The 22,508-nt window shown below is 29.5% G+C and overlaps 4 protein-coding genes across 5 annotated transcripts; 2 read left to right on the top strand and 2 right to left on the bottom strand.

Annotated features, from left to right (window-relative positions):
* Positions 1 to 7,651: 7,651 nt before the first annotated feature.
* On the top strand, positions 7,652 to 9,495 carry LOC105257696 (transcription initiation factor TFIID subunit 9). Of its 2 annotated transcripts, none has more exons than XM_020029496.2 (3): positions 7,652 to 7,928; positions 8,289 to 8,738; positions 8,924 to 9,159. In XM_020029496.2, the coding sequence occupies exons 1-3, from the start codon at positions 7,790 to 7,792 to the stop codon at positions 9,034 to 9,036; spliced, it is 702 nt and encodes a 233-aa protein (XP_019885055.1). In that variant the 5' UTR covers positions 7,652 to 7,789; the 3' UTR covers positions 9,037 to 9,159. The 2 variants fall into 2 exon arrangements, with proteins under 2 accessions (XP_019885055.1, XP_011266788.1); XM_011268486.3 differs by lacking the exon at positions 8,924 to 9,159 and adding an exon at positions 9,190 to 9,495 and having other exon boundaries at positions 7,657 to 7,928.
* Positions 9,496 to 9,510: 15 nt separating this feature from the next.
* Positions 9,511 to 11,772, bottom strand: LOC105257698 (cilia- and flagella-associated protein 20). The gene is made up of 4 exons (XM_025405960.1): positions 11,670 to 11,772; positions 11,261 to 11,452; positions 10,707 to 10,939; positions 9,511 to 10,158 (listed from the first exon to the last, which is right to left on the bottom strand). The coding sequence occupies exons 1-4, from the start codon at positions 11,751 to 11,753 to the stop codon at positions 9,573 to 9,575; spliced, it is 1,095 nt and encodes a 364-aa protein (XP_025261745.1). The 5' UTR covers positions 11,754 to 11,772; the 3' UTR covers positions 9,511 to 9,572.
* Positions 11,773 to 12,365: 593 nt separating this feature from the next.
* On the bottom strand, positions 12,366 to 13,243 carry LOC105257697. Its single transcript, XM_011268488.2, has 2 exons — positions 12,881 to 13,243; positions 12,366 to 12,609 (listed from the first exon to the last, which is right to left on the bottom strand). The coding sequence occupies exons 1-2, from the start codon at positions 13,060 to 13,062 to the stop codon at positions 12,387 to 12,389; spliced, it is 405 nt and encodes a 134-aa protein (XP_011266790.1). The 5' UTR covers positions 13,063 to 13,243; the 3' UTR covers positions 12,366 to 12,386.
* A 2,281-nt stretch (positions 13,244 to 15,524) lies between these two features.
* LOC105257695 (oxysterol-binding protein-related protein 2) lies at positions 15,525 to 21,492 on the top strand. Its single transcript, XM_011268485.3, has 9 exons — positions 15,525 to 16,439; positions 16,677 to 16,878; positions 16,969 to 17,078; positions 17,504 to 17,662; positions 17,958 to 18,158; positions 18,267 to 18,456; positions 18,553 to 18,669; positions 19,092 to 19,309; positions 19,649 to 21,492. The coding sequence occupies exons 1-9, from the start codon at positions 16,408 to 16,410 to the stop codon at positions 19,749 to 19,751; spliced, it is 1,332 nt and encodes a 443-aa protein (XP_011266787.1). The 5' UTR covers positions 15,525 to 16,407; the 3' UTR covers positions 19,752 to 21,492.
* Positions 21,493 to 22,508: the final 1,016 nt, after the last annotated feature.

The raw sequence follows: 22,508 nt of genomic DNA, 5'->3' as shown, positions 1-22,508 counted from the left end.
CATAATTAAAAATATTTTTTATTTTTTTTGTCTTCTTTTCATAATTTATTTTCGAAGAAGGAAACCTAAAATTAAGACAGAAAATTCTCAAAAATTATATTAAACAACAATAAATTATAATCAATGTACTTTCTAAAACACATAATTTTCTTAATTATATGTATATATATATATATATATATATATATATATATATATATTTATATATTAACTGATTGAAAATGTAATGTTTTATAAAATTGTAGAAAATATAAGGTTTGAACGAAAGAAAATTATTTAGCTTAGAGAAAAAAGTACGTTTATATCATAAAATTAGAAGATAAGTTATTTAGAAAACCTAAAAATAAGATTATATAAATCATGAAACAAATATTTATTTAAGAATATAAACTATTATGAATATACACTTAAACATAACCGTATTATTCTAAATTTTAAAAATAAAATATGAAATATTGCAACAACTTTAATCTAATTGTTTATTATGTTTTATTATATAAAATAAAATTTTTTGCAATTATAAAATTAAAATAATTTTTAAACATAAAAATTCTATTATACATCAACAATAATTTTTCCAATTTCTTATTTTTAATAATTTTAAACAATTTAAAACAATTTATGTAAAATAATTATATATTTCTAACATTGAATAAATGTAAAGTAACTACATAACATTGAATAAATGTAAAGTAACTACATATTTCTATTTAGTAAAAACAATAATAAATACAAGATAATTTTTATGCTAATAATTTAATAACAAAATCTAGAAAAGATGATATTATTACGATAACAATGAACCGCAAAATATAACAAATCTGTCTTTATTAAATAGCGTAGCTTTTTTTAAGAATTCATTGAGCAACAGATGCAATATAAATTAATAAGGTAATAACACAATAATTCTTTTAATATTTCATTATTATTTTAGCGGAGATTAAGCTTTGTTAAGCAACAAAAATCGATTACATATGAAAGAAAACTTAAATAAAAAAATATAGTTTAAAAAAACTAAATAAAAAAAGTACCTTTGATGAAATTTTTTTCTCCAAAATTTCGCGCTGAATGTTATTTGCTGCAATTTATTACACGTGGATTTCAAACGCAATATATCCTCAACGTTGATATTTTTGTTTTCCAATATCATAGTGATCACTTCTTCCGGCAAATCTACTATTGTAGCCATTGAAAAGAAAATGATCGCAACCGATTATTTAATGATTTCGATTAATATTTGATTATATTAATTTTGATTATATGCTGATGTAACTAATCACACACGAATGTAAGCGCACAAAATTTACTGTAGCTTCTAGTATTGTGTTGTGCAATTCGTGCACCTTGTGCGATGTGACTAAACTTGTATTTCGTCTAGAAATAATCTATAGTATTTGTAAAAGAGACATCAGAGTGGGAGATAGTTTCTTTGACCATTACAACAGATGGGGGCACCCATCTGTTCTGATTGGTCAAAGAAATTCTCCCCTCTCTCAGAAGGATTTCTTTTAACAAGACCAAAAATATTTTTGACACATTTAATCCGGTCCCAATCTTATCTATTTCTAAAAAATGCATGTGAAGTTGATTATTCGAATATATCGAAATTTAGTCCGCAATGCCGAAAAGCGACAACAATAAACTTCGATTTGATTTTTTTATTGCGCTCAATTCATATTGAGCAGCTGTCATTTGCGATTATTACAAATTTTGACAGTGACTTGTGTGATAATGAGAAATGTATAATGAAAGGAAATAAATGGCGCACGCGAAGTGCGCGCTTTGCGTTGTCTGGTGTAGTATAAAAATGAAACAATTTTAAATCTAAAATAATAATTCTTATTCTTCTTTCTCGAATTAAATAAGATTGTCTTTATAATCTGGGAACAGGAATAATATAAAGAAATCTAAGCTATATATTCTTGCACTTAGAATAATTTGATATTATCGTTAGTAGTTGCGCAAAACCGATAAACGTCTGTCATCTTTTGTAGATAGGATCATTTCATTCTAGATTTAAGAATTTTCCATTTAAGATTAAAATATTCTTTTTTTAATAAATATATGACTGTCGCTATATCGATCCTATTTTATGATAGATAGAAGTGTAATGCATTAAATTTAGAAATCTTTTCTGTGGCCTTTTGTGTAGCCAATAGGTCAAATTCTAATTAAAAATGACAAATTCTTTCAAAAAAATTCCTAAACGATTCTTCTCGTTATTGTTCTTTTATGGCTTTATACCTTTCCAATCTTTTATATCTTTGTTACAACCTCTTTGTACCTTTGTACCTTTGTACCTTTGTACCTTTGTTATTTCAGAATTTTTCAGCTTTTTGATCAACAATTATACATGCCCTACCGTCTCAAAGAAGATAGTAAAATCTGTACCATTAAATCAAGCCCAGCTTTCTGTAAATCATAATTTGAATTAAATAAAAATTTTGTGTGTGTAAAAATTCCTAAAATTCCTATTTTCGAAAAGCGCTTCTTGATTCACGGGACCTTCGGTAAATTTTCAATTTATTATATTTTTTTATATAATTAGCCAACGGAGAATGTAAACTAAATGGGGAATATAGACAGTAATTTTATTTCATCTATATCTCAATAAAAAAAGAATTATATCTTTTAACATAGCAGTATAGCCATTATATTTTGATGTTAAGTTTTATACAACACAGATATATACGATATGATTTAATATGCTCTCTTCTTCGAGAATTATTGTTTGCTGCATATGGTTGCGCTATTAATCAGAAATTTATATCTTAAAAATTTAATCGTGTATTATTGTATTAGTAGACATTTTAATTTTTACAAATATTTGACATTACGTATAAATTCCTCATGTAATGATTGCAAACCGGCATTCGTTATCATTTTATCTATACCGCATTCACGTGTATCGTTTCTATAAATAATGAGCTCAATTGAATATTTTCTTTTTATTTTTCCTTTTCGATAATGTAAACAAATCTCATATCTCTAGATTTCTCATAAATCTTTATCATATTTTTCTTATCGGAGAATTATGTTCTTATCAAAATTTCTTTCTTTTCTTTTTAGTATTTTTGTATTTTATTTTTCTTCTTTACTACTTTTTACTATTTTTTTATATTTATTCATTTAAGGAAAATTAAAATAACTTAGAAATAAATAATATATAATCGCTAAATATGCGAGACAGATATCAGAGACAAATCTTATTGTTAGTAAAATAACCCCCTATGCAAAGAAAGATTTCACATGAGTTTGCAACAGGGTGGTGGTGGGGACGGTGATGGGGGGTGTGCAGTCTGTGCGTGTACTTTGCAACGCAAACTGGGACTTCACATGGGTTTATAAAACTGTGGGCAACTCAATCATACCTTATGTAAATATTTAAATTATTTTTTTATATAACAGCTAAAATAGTAGGTTTATGAAAAAAATGCATATAACCTTTTTTGTAGAGTTTTTCAGCGGCTTTATCTTTGCTTAAAAATTTTTTTCTTAAATTAATATTTTCGGAGATAAAAAGCATTAAAGTTGTAAAATTCTTTTGTTAATAACTTTTTAACGAACAACGAGCGACGGCTAAAATCTTTTGGATGTTACTCAGGGCAGTGACCTTGACAACATATGTCAAGGACAAGGCAATCGAGGCGGCTCCTTTCATCGGTATATTTACCGTAAGAAAATTCCTTTTATTGTTCGGACTAATGATTTGTAAATTTTTGTCCCAGACAATAATACAGAATTACATGGATTTAAATCCCAGCTTTTATCTTCGTACTTTCTCTACCTGATTTTCGAAAATCATTAAAAAATTTTTTCCATTGACCTATTCTTCTCCAGGTCTTATTAAGAATCCAGGACATACTACGAGAATATAAAGTATAAACGTACAATAAACTTTCTATACCTGCGACTAAAACGATTATTTTAAAGCTTTTACAAACTTTGTTAGTTTTTATTGATCCTTTTTCCACATATTTTTGTTTTCAGTATCTCTCTTGTCTTCTCCTAAGAAACTTTTTAAAATTTATCAGACACACACACACACGTTAAAATTTTATATTTATAGGACTTTTCCTCCATATAACTAACAATTTCTATTTGTAAAAAGAATTCTTTTTAATCTTACGGAAAAAATTAAAATATTTTTCATTATAAAACATTTTAACATTCTGTATTTTAATTTTTTAAATTTTCTAATACACATTATAAAATAAGTTGCATATATAGTTACATAAATTATATATGGTTATTTACATTATAAAGAACATCTGAATTTAATGGGAAATGGCTTTCTGTCGAATTGACTGGATTTTTTATATGTTTTAGTTTAAGCATTCTAATCAAAAATCTCAATCGGCACAACTCTTGAGAAAGACAATTTCAGCACTATTGACCCTTATAACATTATCGTCGTGCGTATGCGATTAATGATACAATAAAGGTTTCCTTACTTAGAAAATATATTAAATGTGTATATATGTGTTAATATACGTAAATTATTTATTATATATATATATATATATATATATATATATATATATATATGGTTGTATCTTCACTATCGAAATTTCGTCGGTATTGCGTTCGATAATATGCAACTTTTTATGTATTTTTACCTATATATTTTTACCTATATTATTTTATATTTCTATCATTACTTCTTTTTTGATTAAATGAATAAATTACGCGAAATAGGCGCTTCGATTTATCGTCACAATATACAAGGTGTACCAGTTATCATCCGTCATCTTTCAAAGACAGATTCCTAGGATCATTTGAAGACGATTTTTCTTCAGCGAAAATATCAATGAAGGCCATCATTTTTTGCATGTTCCTGATTTTTGTCATCATATATCTTTGCAATTAATAACATGATAAGAAAACTAGCGTCTACGAGCCACAAAGGATGGTAAAATGCCTGAAAAATTCTTTTTAATTGTACGCGAAATTTTTAAACGAAAAACACGGCATATGCATATATTTTACTTGGTGCATTTAACCAAGATATAGATTCTCATTTTTGAGAAATTCTATACAACCCTCTTTACCCTCCTGAAGAGACGTAGAAAAATATCGGGGCGAAGTCGCTGAATCGGGAATCGAACCCGAGTCTTTCACTTGCCGGGCGACTGCTCTTACCACTGAGCTATTCAGCCCCACACCGATACTACCCTCGTCTATTTGTTTATAACTATGGACAATGAAACGCGATCATTTCAGCTAGCGCGTGAATTAAATTAAATCGAAAGGAATTAGGCTCGTTATATATTCAATAACATGATAAGAAAACTAGCGTCTACGAGCCACAGAGGATGGTAAAATGCCTGAAAAATTCTTTTTAATTGTACGCGAAATTTTTAAACGAAAAACACGGCATATGCATATATTTTACTTGGTGCATTTAACCAAGACTTTGCAATTAAGTCTTAAATTAAAATTCAACCAAAAGTAAACTCTATTTAAAATTAATCAAAGAATGTGGTTTTATTAATATTTTATTTCTACAAAGCTTAGTTTACGAAAAACCCCTTATTTCCAATCACTTATAATTCGAAAATTATTAGTGCCTCGACATTTTCGTTGAGGAAAAATCATCTTTAGATGATCCCAGGAATCTGTCTTTGAAAGATAACGGAAAATAACTGGGACACCCTACTGGGTGTCCTCGGATTCCAGGAATCTGTCTTTGAAAGATGACGGAAAATAAATGGGACACCCTACTGGGTGTCATTGAGGTGGGTTTCGTTGAGAAAAAATCGTTTTCAGATGATCCCAGGAATCTATCTTTGAAAGATGGCGGAAAATAACTGGGATCATCTGAAGACGGAAAATAACTGGCAAGATGACGGAAAATAAGAGACACTCTACATATATATATATATATATATATATATATATATATATATATATGTAAAATTATTTGCTACAATAACATGAAAAATGAGAAATTGATTTTTATAAATAATATGTAACATATATATATATGTATATATATATGTTACATATTATTTATAAAAATCAATTTCTAAAATTTCTAAAATTAAAATTTCAAATTTCAAAATTCTAAAATTAAAATTTCTAAATTTCTAAAATTATTTGCTACAATAACATGAATAATGAGAAATTGATTTTTATAAATAATATGTAACATATATATATATATATATATATATATATATATATATATGTTACATATTATTTATAAAAATCAATTTCTCATTATTCATGTTATTGTAGCAAATAATTTTCCTATAGTCGCGATTGCGTTAAGAAAAAAGAATTTGAGGTAGTGTCTCGTACTATTATTTCCCTCATCATCGCACGAATGATAACAGAATCGAAGCACATAAACATTAGCACATTACATATTGCAAAGAACAAACTATGTTATTATTAATTTGTTGCCGAAATATTTTACTTGATATAGTATACTATTGACGATATACGTACAAGGTAAGTTAAAAGTATATTTTAAAAATTTGTGAGCGTGTTTCTGGATAAAAAAGAAGAATAAATATAAACATATGGACACAAATGCTTTGTTATAGAATAAATATAGATAATCGAACCCTTCACTATTTTTATCTGTGGATTTATTTGAAGAATGTCATTTATCAAACATCAGTTAATAATAAAAAGGACCTATGAATCACGTGTTTAAAATGCTTTGGAAATAATCATTTAATAATAAAGAGGACCTATGAATCACGTGTATAAAATGCTTTCGAAATAATCCCCGGGAAAATCCTGATATTTTCGAACGAATGCGTCACGTCGTGCTCAGACATGTATTGAAAATAATGAAAAATATAAAGAACATCTTTTGTAAAGAACAATAAAATTGTAAAAGTCGAATGAACATATTTTTAACTCACCTTGTACTATACGTATATACAAGGTGATTCTAAACAAACGTTTATCTTTAAAATATCGAATTCTTGAGTGAATTCTAAGACAATTTTTCCTTTTAAGAAAATTTTGCCAAAGGAAAAATCGTCTTAGAATTCAAAAGTAAATATAGAGGTTGTATCTTTTCTCCATATTTACTATAATAATAAATATATTTGAAATATTAATATATTAATATATTAATAATTGAAAAAAAAGGAAGATTTTTTTTCTTATCCTCCCATTATCGCGTCTTTTACTGGCTTTTACTTGTCAATTTTTAAATTAATTTTTAATTATTATTATTATCATTTGAGCCAAGTTTTTATTTTAATTTTAATATTTTTAATATTTAATGTTTAAAAATAAACTAAAATATTTTTTGTGTTATAATTTATTTTTAATGAATCTTTGTGGTAAAAACTATATTAAATTACGTACTAATGGCGGTGGCGATGGTAGTGATGGATGATGTGTGATTAATATATAATAATAAATAATAATATGTAATAATATTAATATATAATATCAATAATAATATTAATATATAATTAATATATAATATCGGGTAATATATTTTAATAACTATTTATACTTAATAAATAGAGAAACAGATCACACAGACATTTCGTGCACGTAGCATGGAACACAACCCTGAAATTGTGTGTTACCCACTGAAAACATTCGTACATCTGACTTCGTAGTTCATGTTCAGTTGTACAGCGCTTTTAAGGATCATCTAAAAGCGAAGCAGTGAAGCATCTGTGTCTGTGTTTATGGTTGTAAAACGCGTTTATAACCCCTAAAACTTCTCTCCGATGCAAAAGATGCAATGTTCTGTTTATGATATCTGCGACAGATCTTGAAGAAAAATTATTCCGACTTGGTGAAGAAAAATATGTCAGAGAAAGCGAAAACCATGAGCCACATTAAACATATTCCCAAGGATGCTCAAGTCATCATGTCAATCATGAAGGATATGGGAATAACGGATTACGAGCCTAAAGTGATCAATCAATTGTTGGAATTTACATATCGTAAGTTTTTTTTCCCTCTGTGATGACGATTTTGATTCATTTTTCGCCATTATTTTAATATTTATATTTCTTATTATAATATCTTATCTTTTATTAAATATCTTTTATTAAATATCTTATATTATATTAATATCTTATATTTTATTAAATATTTTATATTATATTAATATCTTATATTTTTCTTATTATAATATCTTTTTATTTTAGTTTTATTATTTTCACATGATTCGCTATTTTGATATGATACCAACTCTCTGCATTAGAATATCTTATTATTTTTTTCATTTTATTGTGTCTTCTTTTTTTTCCTTTATTCTAAGAATCTTTAAATTTAATAAATGAATGATAATTTTTTGACAGGATATGTCACATGCATATTGGATGATAGCAGAATATATGCGAATCATGCCAAGAAGAAGTTTATCGACTTGGATGATGTCAGATTAGCAGTTAAGATGCAACTGGAGCGTTCGTTTACGAATCCACCACCCAGAGATGTATTGCTGGAGGTGGCACGCGCCAAAAACAACATTCCGTTACCGTTTGTCAAGCCAAATAATGGCCTCAGATTACCACCGGATCGATATTGTTTAAATGGAACCAATTACAGACTCAAAAATGCGACAAAAAAGGTTGTTCAAAAACCTGCGCATTCATTGGTTGGCAATAATCAGTCTGGTGGACAATCGAGGCCAAAAGTGGAGGGAAACAAAACTGGAGTATCAATCGTTAAAAGACCTGGCACACTTGCTACTGTCGCTAGAACGCAAAGTATTTCTATACCAAAGCCAGTTTTGAAATTCTCAACAGGTAATGTATATATTATGTAATTTATAATGATTAATAATTATACTGTTATTAAGTATAATAATTATTCCTTGTTTTTTCTTCTCTTTTGTTTTATTTTTTATTGATGTATCAATTAGATAGTTAATTAATTTTATTTAATATAAATATACCTTTTAAAATATCCATTTTTCTTTTTGGGATTCAAGCTTCTTTCCGTTTACTACAGTCCCATTCCTCCATACCGTTCCGTGTATCCTTTAGAACTCCAGCAAGTAAGATCTTAATACAAAATAAAATGTCTTATAAAATGTGTGCATAATTATAAGAATATTCACACGATAAAGTTCCACATATTGTTCTTGAGAAATTACATTTAATATATTCTATCTTTGTGAAATTAAACTTACTTACATCTAAAATTGATTTAATTTAGACATGTTTAGTGCTTGCATTAATATAAATATTTCTGTAGCAACGACCAGCACCACGACGGTGAAGACACAAGTAACAAAACCGAAGATACAAATCAGCTCCGCTCAAACGTTGCCAACCGTGAAGATGGAAACTGACGAAACGTTGAAAAGGAAGCGAGAGGATGACGATTATGACGTACCGTAATCTCTCGATTTTAAATAATTTTCCGTTTAACAATTAGTTTATTCTCGAACTTATTTTTTTTTATAATTTGGAATTTTGCAACAATCCGTGAACAATACAAGTCTTTACAATAATTATAATCCTTGTTAAAGCGATATAAAAAGCGATATAAAAAGAAAAGAATTTATAAAGTCTAAGCAATATAAAATAAAATTGTACAAGACAAATATTTATTGTATAATCGTATATATTTCTCATTTAATCTTCCATCTCGTCTGCCGTGTAATCTTGTTCCAATCTCGATGTATCTATAGCTCTTTTCTCATCTTCATCTTCGTAAATAGTATCTGTTAATTCAGTTTGTTCTTCTTCATCAAAAATTTCAGCTTCTTCAGCTTCCTCTTTTTTAATTTCAGCTTCCTCTTCTTTCACTTCAGCTTCCTCTTCTTTCACTTCAGCTTCCTCTTCTTTCACTTCAACTTCCTCTTCTTTCACTTCAGCTTCCTCTTCTTCGATCTCTTCTTCTTTTTCCTTTTCTCTTTCTTCTTCCTCTTCTTCTTTCTCTTCATCTCTTTTCATTACTTTTTCGTCTTTTTCAGTAATTATTTCTTCAATCTCTTCAGGTACTGCTTCCTCGATTAAATCTTTAACTAAAGGTTCTTCTGAAATTATTGGTGATTCAATCATTTCCTCCACTTTCACTTCCGTTTCGATAATCGGTTCCTTCGTGATGATAGATGGTACCCTAGGTTTCTTTGGTACTCTTTCTTCTCTAACACATTTTTTACGATGTATCGGGAAAAAGAGTTTGAAATCCTCCGCTATCTCATCCTCGGAATAAAGTCTAAAGAAAACATTTATGGCTCATTTAATAAATTTAATATTTAATTTTATTTAATTTAATTATTCTTTTGAAAAAAAATATAAAAGAACTATTGCTTGCCAAAGAAAATTGTGTATGTATTGTAGGTAAAATTACTTATATAAATAATTAATAATTTCATAAAAATTTTTTATATTATATTTAATTAATAATTTTATATTTAATTAATAATTTTATTTTTAATTTAATTATTAATTTTATAATTATATTTAATTAATAATTATTTTATGCAAAATTATATTAATTTTTTAATTTTCTTTTTATTATATATTTAATATATATCTTAATTTTTTCACATAAATTTTTTATAATAATACTTTTGATTAAATTTATCCGCTGAGAGATTTTAAATTAATTAAAAAATAAATCAAATTAAATTACAATTCGTTGATAATTAAATTTCTATGCTATAAATTTAATCATTGATTAATTATAAAATTAATTGATCGTGTATTAAAGTTAATCATTGATAGAAAATCAAACGATATGTATATTAATTAATTCTTTACCTATCAGCGAAATAAACTCGTCTGATCCTGCAATTAGCATGGATCTGCATTCTGGTAGTCTCGATATAATTCGTGCCGTAGGCTCGTCGTGTGAAATCGCATAGATTAAATTGAATCTGATTCCATCCTCCTGAAAGCCCGATGGGCATGGACGTGCAAAATGGACGAACGCGTGTTGTGCTCTGGAAATTGCTGACGCGGAATCTCCTGTGCATATCCTTATCGTCCAATATCTATTTATACATAAATTATTATTTACATATTCGAGGAAGAATAATTAAATAACAAAATTTAATTATTTATTAAATTAAAATTGAAACAAAGTAGAAAGGATCTTATTTAAGAAAGAAAATACAAAGTTTTATTTAAAAAGGAAATTGCACAGAAGCGTTGTATTTGTTGAAAAAAAAAATGGAAATTCTTATTTAAACGTGGAATGAAAAGGTTCTTATGCTTGCAGAGGTTTGCGAAAAAGAATGGGAAACCTCTTATTTGAGAAAGAAAATTGGAAGCCTTGTTTAATAATTACGTATTCACACGGGCTTTTTTTTTACTGTTATCTCGAATGTGAAATATTTCTTCATATTCTTGATGATGATGACAAGGAAGGGTAGCTTAATACCCAACGCTTTCTTCGGATCCGGTGGACAATAAATATAGGTCGTGGCTACATTAGTGCCGGCTATTTCTAACGCCAACGATTTTATTTCCTCGTCTGTGATCCTTCGTATGTATCCATTTTTCACCTAAAAAAATATTTAATGCAAACCTATATAATAAATATATGTTGATTATATATATATATATTATTTATAAAAATAAAGTGTTTTTTGCACACATGTAACATGAGTATTTTAAAAATTATGGCATATATACAGTTATATATATAATTAGAAAGCTGTAAATATATTTTTTAATAATATTTTTCGTTCAAATTTTAGACGAATTAATAAAAAAGCTAACATGCATGTCCCATAATTCCAGAGGAGACGATCCGCAGCTGTACAAGATGGATAAAAGCCCGCCCTGATAAGTATTTCGGAACATTGCAAGAAACTTTGCTCGATCATTGGAGTCTTTTCAACTTGACAGATGTCAAATTAAATTCTTTCCTTTGTTTCTCAAACTTTTCCATTAACCGCCAACGTTCCTTTCAGAATTTTTAATGCGAATGAAACAATAATTAAAAAACTATTTTTTTCCGCAAACTAAAACAATTAAAATTATTTAATGGTTTTCTAACATTTAACAATAAGATCAGGAAATAAAAACAGTTATTAAAATTACTTTTTTAATTCTAGATTTAATTTTTAGATTTTTAAATCTTATATAATTTTTATGATTTTATATTTTATAATTATACATTACTTATATATATATATATATATATATATATATATATATATATATAAATTTTATATAAATTGATAGATTAGATTAGATTATGAATTATATATTTCTTATGAATTTATATAATTTGATAAATTAAAAGAGAGTTAAAATTTTCATGGATCATAATTGCAAAAATAATTAAAGAATTAATGACATAATGATATAAGTTCGAATAAATTGATATTTATTTTTAAATTTCAAGAAGCAGTAAGAGATAATAATTCAGAACAATAATTGAGAACGTATAAGACAATTTATTTTCGCTGAAATTATATATAAAGGAGTCTGTTAGATATTTCGAACAAGCTCATTTAATCGACGTCTCTCCTTTTCCGTCATCGGATCCGGTACAATCAACATCTTCGGCGACATACCGACGCTGAAGACGCGATCGATTCTCACACCGTCGAGAGCAAACATCTGGATCATGGCAAAGTGCGCAATCTCACGATTCAGTTGCCGAGAAATCTGCCGCCTGATCCTTTGCACACGATGTCTGCAGACCACGTGACTTTAAAAATAACGAAATATATACGATTAATTATGAAAATAACGAAATAATACGATTAATTGTCAATTATACATGTCGTAAAATTAGCAGATTCCATAAAAAAAGAAGCAACTCTTCTAAGATCTCGGTGAAAAATTTTGCAACTTTGTCTTCTTGATTTAATAAAACGAAAGTCATCACATTTGATGTCGATGTAACTATATTTAATTCTCTGTAATGTGTCTTATTTAATAAATTTGAATTTTAATCGGCTCAATAAATTAACTCTTACTAAGGCAAGACTTTTAAATCGGTGTAGCTGGGATGGATCGAGACGTCGCTTCGATATAATTCCGGAAACAGCTTCATATGCTTCATAAGATACTTGCGATAGGCGGTAAATTTTCTTTCCTTCGTATCTCGAGGACCTCCGAGTTCCTCCAATTTCTCATCTTCCAAGTCTTCCTTATTCATTCTTGAAATCTGACACAGTTAATTTTTTCAGCAAAAGCTCTTACTTTTTTAAATTCGATGAAAATCGATTTCACATATCTTGGTCGATTCACATAAAATTACACTTGAAAGTATCTTCGCGTACTTTGTAGATTGACGGAAAGTTTTCGAGTTGATGAGAATTGCATTAGAGACTCATTTGTCGTTAAAATAAATGTTACTGATTTAACAAGGACAATTTTTAATAATTTTTTTTTCTTTCACTATAGGAGAATTCTTGCAAGATCACATCTTCTCTCGCGAAACCGCGATTTTTCTCCCCTCGCGAAAATCGTCCTCGGGAGACCGAGGAATTTGACAGGTCGACCAAACGGGCGACAAACTCAATGGTGCGATTCGAGGAAAGTTTGTCCGATTCGTAACGAAGTGAGCGCCTGTGCCTCGTACGGATATCGATTTGGTTTCCAGGTAAATCAATAAAGAAATTCGGCTTATTCTTATTCTTAGTCGTCAACGGAGCACTGAACTCTTCACGCAGACGATGAGGCGATTTGTAAAATGTCGGTTGAAAGTAATGCTCCTTACGATGGCCGACTCCAGTTCCGAAGGTCGACGAATCCATGTAATTCGAAAAAATTACAAATAATAATAAGAGATTCAAAAATTGGGATGCCAAGAGCTCTTAACAATTTAAAAAAATATAATTTCTAAGATTAGAGGATTTGTTTCATCATCGATCCTCTGTGAACTTCATACATTAAAAAATTCGAAAGTCAAAAAACCAAGAAGAAAGGCAGAAAATTAAAAAAAAATGAAAAGATCCAAGAATTCAAAGATTCTCAAGATTTAAGCAATTTGAAGATTCTCTAAAAAATCCAAGAGCTTTTGTGTTTAAAAAATAATTTGACAATTTTTATCCCTAGAATTCGAAGAGAAAAATTGATCTTAAAACTATAGTTTTTACAGGATCTCGAATTTCAATATAAACTCTTTAGATGTAAAAGGTGAGTTTCTTTTACTAATTGAGACCTTACATTTTTTATACATTAAAAAAGAAATTCATACATTAAAAAATCCGAAAGTCAAAAAAACAAGAAGAAAGGCAGAAAATTAAAAAAAAAATGAAAAAATTAAAGATCCAAGAATTCGAAGATTCTCAAGATCTAAGCAATTTGAAGATTCTCTAAAAAATCGAAGAGCTTTTGTGTTTAAAAAATAATTTGACAAGTATCCCTAGAATTCGAAGAGAAAAATCAATCTTAAAATTTCTGTAATTTTTACAGAATCTCGGATTTTAAAATAAACTCTTCAAATGTAGAAGGTGTGTTTCTTTTTCCAATTGAGATCTTACATTCTCCAATATCTTGCATTTTCTCTCTCATAACGAATGACCTTCGTGCTGAGAGCCAATTTTATCGCGCGGTTGCACGCGATAAAGGCAGCATTGTGATCTCGATAGCGCATACGTATGGGAAGGATTACGTGTGTGTTAATTAAATTTATTTCGCATTTTCTGCAGAGCGAGGCGCGTGATATAAAGCGCGTGATTACGTGATATAAATACCTTTTCTTCTCGTAGGTGTATTTGTACGCGTATTTGTTCGCGTATTGAAACTTCGCTCTTTCATTTCAACGTGTTTGTATTGATTTTTGCGTACATATGTATAAGTGATGCACATTAAATCCCGTAATAAGAGTCCTTGTCATTACATATTAAATGAATTAATTAAAGTTGAAACAATAAGCTATTGTCCATAAATCTGATCAATAGAATCTGACAATTCGAAGGTTGACAAGTTGTTGCCAATTTCTTCCTTTTCTTCTTGCTTAGTCACCCTCTAGTTAATTTTTAATGTCTCGTTTAAAAGCGACATCGAAATCTTCTTAACAATTGAGGATCATTGATTCTTTAAATTCTACGAAACTGACACTGTTATATTCAACTCTGCGAATTTTCAGGAAAAAAATCTATAGCATTAGTGACTTATTTTTTAATGATTTAATTCAATATAAAAAACATATATCAATAATAATTAAAAAGATATCATTAAATCAATCATACAATAAATCAATAATGTATAAATGCAATATGTATTAATTAATTAATAATTAGTAATTAAATTATATAACTAAATAATTGATTAGTAATTAATTTAATGTTGTAAATCTTAAAATGGCAATATGGAAATTAATTATGGGAATTAATTAATACATTTATTACGCGCATTTTACTCCAAGGAATAAATGTTAAAAAATTAAAGACTGCAATAAAGAAGATAGATACAAATTGAATTTAAACTTTAATGATCTTTTGAAATTCGATTTGTTGTCTGAAATAAATTAAAATGGCGAATTTAAACTTGACAGTTTTTCGCGAACAAATCGGCCGGTCGTTCCAACGGAAAAGCTCGGAAACTCAACGGTCATGCTCGAATTTATTGATATTTGCTCGAAAAGCAAAGGGGGAGCTCGCCGTCACACCCGCAAGCTCAACAGTCTTCAGGCGTACAGCTGATCGTGAAAGACGAGACTGAAACGAGTGTATCCCGGGACGAGCTTCTTCAAGGTCCATCTCCGATCATCATGAACGAGTGACAGAGGATCGATCGAGCGATCGCGCGAATTTTCCGCGAGTGCAATAACATCGGAATGTCGTCGAGATAGCGAGACAAAGCTCCTCCTCTTTGCCTCTCCGTCTGAAGAATCGGACGGTCCATTTCCAGATACCACGCACCCCCTTTTCCCTCCTTGTCCCACTTTTGCCCCCAAAAAAATCGAAAGATCCGACCTCGCGATCCGAATTCGTCGATTTCCAGAGATCCAAAAATATCCCTTTGCTTCGGTTAAAAGAGAAAATATTCGTAAAAATTGAATACATATTTAAAAACATATATTTTTTATAAGAAAAGCTTTAAATTTACAAAGCCTTTAAAGTACCCGAAGACCGGCACGTTGTAAGGATTCGATTGGAACTTAAATTGTGCTTTAGATAACTGACATTCTTCAGGAAAATCTATCGATAAAATTTTGCATAAATATTCGGATTTTTAATTAAATATTATAAACCTATAAAAAAATGAATAAATGATGATTTAGAAGTCCACACTATCGATCGACTAAATTCCACTGCAAAGAATCTCCTTGAAAATCTTGAAGGAGTTTTCAAGATTCACAAGTTTTCTGAAAAATTTTCCGACGAAAAGATGCCCTCAAATAACTCGAGAACTCTCGTAAATTCTTTAATATATCGTGAAATCGTAATCATTGGTCAATGTTGGTGAAAATCGAAATATCGACACACAAGAGCTACAGATTGGAGGCTCTTGCCGTCGCCGAGACGTTCGATAGCCACGAGAGATCCTTACAATGGCCAGCGAAAAGATATCAGGACGATACAGGTTGGCGAAATATATAAATTCCGATAAATGTATAAATTTAGAAATAAACGTAGATATATTTCTTGCTCCCAATTTTTAACCATATTGAGGGAAACTGCAAATCCAAAGATCTCGAAATTTTTTTAATCCTTTTACTATCTTTTTTTAAGAGTTCTCTCTCATTTTAAAATTTTAAAAAATCTTTTTTATTTTCTAAAAAAATTGCCCTTCTTGTAAAAACGCGTGTTACTTTGCAAGGACATCGTTACCAGTTCCGGGTCATTCCGAAATAAACCTCTGCTCGGTGACGCTGCAGCTGGGCAAGGACATCAGCAAGACCAGCATGCCGGTCATCTTTAACGAGCCCCTCTCGTTCCTGCAACGCGTCGCGGAGTACATGGAATATGCCAAATTACTCAAGCGAGCATCCCAGGAGCAATCGCCAATCTCCAGGCTCCAGGTGAGCGAGGAAATTTCGTCCCTACAAATTATTATAATTAATTATTCAATAATTCGGGAGTATTAATGAGCGATATTAATGATCTCGCAGTATGTCGCGGCTTTCGCTGTGAGTGCTCTCGCTTCAAACTGGGAACGCTTTGGAAAACCATTCAATCCGATCTTAGGCGAAACGTACGAGCTTCAACGCGAGGACTTCCGGTAATTAACTCTGCTCCCATTTATCGATTTGTTATTAATAATTGACATTATGATATTATTTAATTGACGATTCACTACGATATTATTTTTTATCTCTAAGGAAATCAAATTTTATCTTTTTTATCAGATTTTATAGATCTTTTATTTAATTTTTTCAATTTTAATAAATATTAATAATAATTTATTATAATTTATTATAATAATCTTTATAATAATTTATAATAATTTATTATAATAACTTTTTATAATAATTATTATAATAATTTGTTATAATAATTTATTATAATAATTTTTTAATTTTAATAAATGTCTTTTACAAGTAAACCTTAAAACTTTATAATTTTTCGAAAGCTTGACTTTACGAAATTTTAATTTTTCCCTATTCAAGAATTTTTACACTGAAAAAGTATTTTAATTTTTTCCAGGATAATATGCGAACAAGTCTCGCATCATCCTCCAGTATCTGCGTTTTATGCCGATAGTGAAGATTTCATCTTTCATGGCAGCATCCATCCCAAGTTAAAATTCTGGGGAAAATCACTGGAAGTTCATCCGAAAGGAATTGTAACAGTCGAACTGCCCAAGTAATTATCATAATTAATCATAGTTAATTAATTAAATTTATTTATGTATTAAGTAAATATTTCCTAATATTGATTGTTGTCAATATCTCTCTTTGTTTCGCAATTTTAATTATTACTGAAGGCTAAAAATCAAAAGAGATCAATAATTTTTAAAAGAACATCAAGATACATCGAAATATATTACTATTACTCCTAATTAATTATTATTGAAAATTAAAAAAAGAAATGAGAAAATTAAGAAAAGGCTCAACATTTTTTCAAAAGGATTTTGATGCTGACAATTGTGTTTGAATAGATGGAAAGAGGCTTACACTTGGCAAAATGTCAATTGTATCCTTCACAATGTTCTGGTGGGACAATTGTGGATGGAACAATCGGGTCCTCTGGAAATCAGACAACATGGAGGAGACAATCTGAAAGCTAAACTATGTTTTATCAAAAGCACTTTGAACGGCAAGGACATTCATCGCGTCGAAGGCTTCATAACGGATCAGGAGTAAGTTTAAAAAGTTTCAATTAGGTTGGCAAAAAGGGCAAAAAAATGTCATTTGATTGATTTCTTTGCCACTACAAATTAACTAACTAACTGTAAATATTTTTTCAGGAAAAGGAAGTTACTCTTTCTCTACGGCAAATGGATCGAAATTTTACGATCCTGTGAGCCTTCTTTATACGAGGAAACACTGGAGAAGATCAGAATGGAGGCCAAAAGCCCGCAGGGCAGTCCAGGACACAAAAAGGTCCTGGCGAAACTCCACAGCCTCAAGGTCGGAGCTTTCAAGCCTCTGCATCAGGTATCAAAGAACTCTCGCGAATAAATTCATTTCTTCGATTAATTAGATTTAATTTCATTATCAGATCATTGCTAAATTTAATTATCAAATTTGCAGGATGCGATAGACGAGTCTTTGAGCAGTGCGGTTGTCGATGACATCCCAATGGTGGACGAGATTCCAGGATCTATCACACTATGGGAAGTCACACCGAGGCCCAGCAACAGTTCGGATGTTGGTTTAATCAAATTGATCATTGAATTAATGATTAATATTTTAATTGATATATTCTTTTTCTCAAAATTTTATTAAAAATTCCAGAAATATAGAGTTCCTTCGTAATAATAATTATTCTTTTACAATAAAATATTATAAAATATTATATATAATTATTCTTTCATAATAAAATATTTTTTTACATTATTTTATATTTTTCTAGATTTTATCTTTCTATTTTTCTGTTTCTATATTTCTATATTTTTATATTTTCATATTTTTCTTTATAATAAATAATATATATAATATAAATAATAATTTAACAAATTTATAATACAAATATTTATTCAGATAAAGTGATAAAAATAATTTTATACTACAGAATATATTGAAACCTTAATTATGATGCAAAGAGATATTAATTCAATGTAAATTTACAGTATTATCAGTTTACGACGTTCGCCATGTCACTGAACGAGTTGGAACCCGCCATGGGAGAGACTCTGTGCCCGACTGATTCTAGATTGAGGCCGGATATCCGTAAATTGGAAAATGGCGATCAGGATGGTGCCGCGTCTGAGAAAGCTAGACTCGAGGAAAAGCAGAGGGATTCTCGCAAAGCGCGCAAACAGAAAAAAGGTCACGATTATGTCCCCAGGTATGTTCCATTTTAAAAAAATACTTCCAATATTTGAAGAAAATATTGGAAATATATTAAAGAATCGAAAAAATGAAAGACATTCGAAGAAATTTGAATATTAAGTAAAATTAAAATATTAGAATTAACGAATAATTCTTCTAATAATTTGACTTTAATATTAATCTGATTTGTTTAAAATAAAAAATAATAAAAAATATTTTTTTAAATAAAATAAAACTAAATTGAAATTTAAAATTTTTTATTAAAATTATGATCTTTATACAATAAGTTAAATAGATTAATAAAGATAATCATCTCTAATTTTTCAATACTTTCTGATTGAAAATGAATTTATAGATGGTTTCAATCCGGCATGAATCCTTACACTGGTCAGGAGGATTGGTTATATCGGGGCGGATATTGGGACCGTAATTATGCCGATATCGAGGACATCTTTTAAGAAAGTCCTTTAGCTTCCGTTAAGGCTCCGCCCGCGAAGATCGATAATCGGGCATCTCGTTAGCAAAATTATAAATGAATTGCCTAAGGACGGGCGCGTAGATCGATACTAAACGCCTTTTAGAGATCGATGTCTCTGTGTAAAGTAATTAAAAGCGAATCTCGCGAATCTCCGAGCGCGACGAGAATCGGAACCCGAACAAGTTCCTTCTCGCGTTCCTTCGGCGAGCCAAAGTATAATCGAACATTGGAAAATCCGATCCATAATGTTCAGGATTCATAAATTTTGACTGTACGATTGTATTCTTGGTTCGCCTCTTCCCGCAAACTTATTCCGAGCACTATTTTTATAAGAGGCCAAGTCGAATGATCAGAAAGAAACGATTCTTTTCGTAGTGTTCCTTGCTTGAAAAAACCCGCAAGGGAAAATATTTATCCGAGCGCTTTTCTATATAAATTGTCGACCTGTCAATTCAATCAACAAATTACGTTTCGAGATGTTTTAATACGTGAAAATCTTAGTTCTATTCAAAAATATTCTTGTATATTTATATCAATTATATACGTAATAGAAGGAGAGAGAGATGTACAGGGTGACCCAGACTTAACGAATCAGCCGTTAATGATAGATTCCTAAGATATTATTTGGAAACGAAAATCTTAATACCAAAATGTTGAGGAAGATGTAGTTTCAGTGCTACAAAAGATTAAGTCTGGACATCCTGTATAAAATATCTCATCCTATATCGTTTGTAAGAACGCAGTCTGAAATTAAGAGCAAGAAACGAGTCATCTCTTATCAATCAGCGTGCAAACCAAACAGAGAAAAGGAAAACTTAGCGAAAGTGTCAGATGAAAAATCTAAAATAGAACAGGATTCGATCATCGAGCGTCGGTTTTCTTTCGCGTGATTCTATCAGACTCTGAGCAGGAATCTCGTAGGCTCTTTCGTGTAAATATATAGCGACTATGTAATATACCTGTAATATACCCTATCAAAGCCAAGATAAATCGAGCGACTATTTCGAGATTAGCTTCTCACATCAATCGAGCAATAATTATTCGAACTTCGTGCATTATTTTCGACTTGAGATCTGGAGAAAAAGAAGGTCGCAAATTTCGAAGAGCGATGACAAACAGGATCCGAGGATTTAATGTATCTGGATCTATCTGGATCCAGAAAAGGTGGCATTTGTCAAAGATCTCAAGCGAAGAAGATAGAATGTATTGATATTATTAAAGGATACCGTTTGTGACAACTATAGCAATGAGTTGATGCGACTTCACATGCATTGTGTGTGAGTTTTATCTTTCGATGCATCGTGTATATCGAGTAAATCCAAATTTATAATCCGTCGTATCAACTTGTCATTATCGTTATTTCACACGCGACATTTCTTAATAATTACAATACCGAGTAAATCGAATATCGTTAATGCAAAAGAAAACACTGCTCTACGGGATACAAAAAGGATCCAATACATACCGAATATGCCACGTTTCTTCCAAATCAAGTAGATGTATCCTTTGCGCGATTATATAGACGCCTCCTAGAATAAAAATTCAGATAAACGTGTTGTGCGTGTGTTGTATGACAAGCTTAATTTAGGAAGGACGACAATAATTTGAGGTTCTCCAAGAGCCAAGCATGTTTCAAGTCACGTTGAAATAAATACCCGAATTCTAAATCATGCTATAGAATTTATTATAATAATTTATTATAATAATTTATTATAATAATTTATTACAATCGATCTCACAATTCTTTTCAAATATATAACAAGCAAAAAAATTTGCGTCTCGAGAAGTGAAGATAAAAGTGAACTAGATGATAAGATTCTTTCTTTTTCTCATGAAAATATTTGTCTTATTTAATTAAAATTAAAATTTTCATTGAAATTAAAATTTAAAAAAAATTGGTATTTGTTATAATAATATTTTTGAAATTCAGCATGATTTGGAATTTGGATCCTCGAATTATGTAATCCTACCGATCTATCAACTTGATATATTGCTGCAAACAAGTCCTTCATTTATTGCGGGCGATAATTCTCGGCTAATAAATAAAATTGCACAATTATGTCGAGTATACGAATGCGTCGTTTCATCCACACGCGAATGATTTACGATATATAATACACGTGTGTGCACATATAGAAGTACATATCTACACCTGATAGGATTTCTACGCTCCTATAAGAGAATGACAGATCATTTGTATCGATAATGTGATTGTACCTATGGTGATAATATCCGCGAGTCGCCTCTGAAAATCTTATTATCGTTAATAATCGCGCACGTAATTTGTAGGAACACGTTGCGTTTGCGTTGCATAGTTTACATCATGTGTAATTGTATATAGACAATAGTTAGAAATAAATGTTGTTACAAAAGAGCTTTTGCGATCTTTATACATGTATTGTATGTATTATATGTGTATTGTGTCCTTTTCCAAACTTTAATACAAGTTTCACGCCCGTATTTCGAGGGATCCTATTATTATTAATATTATTAACAACATTGCCGCAATATTCCTGCAATATTCTATGAGGAATATTCATTAAACATATATTAATCAATATTATATAATAATTATTAATACTAATAATTATTAATTATATAATACTAATAATATAATTAATATAATTAATAATTATTACTATTATTAATGTGAACTAAGAAAATGTATAAATATTATTATATAATTAATTATTTATTAGTATTTTATTTTTTATGTTCATCTAATATAAATAAAATA

This window comes from Camponotus floridanus, unplaced genomic scaffold (assembly GCF_003227725.1).
Source record: "Camponotus floridanus strain SB8 unplaced genomic scaffold, Cflo_v7.5 scaffold128, whole genome shotgun sequence".
Classification (NCBI taxonomy): domain Eukaryota; kingdom Metazoa; phylum Arthropoda; class Insecta; order Hymenoptera; family Formicidae; genus Camponotus; species Camponotus floridanus.
This window is presented reverse-complemented; position numbering and strand designations above follow the sequence as displayed.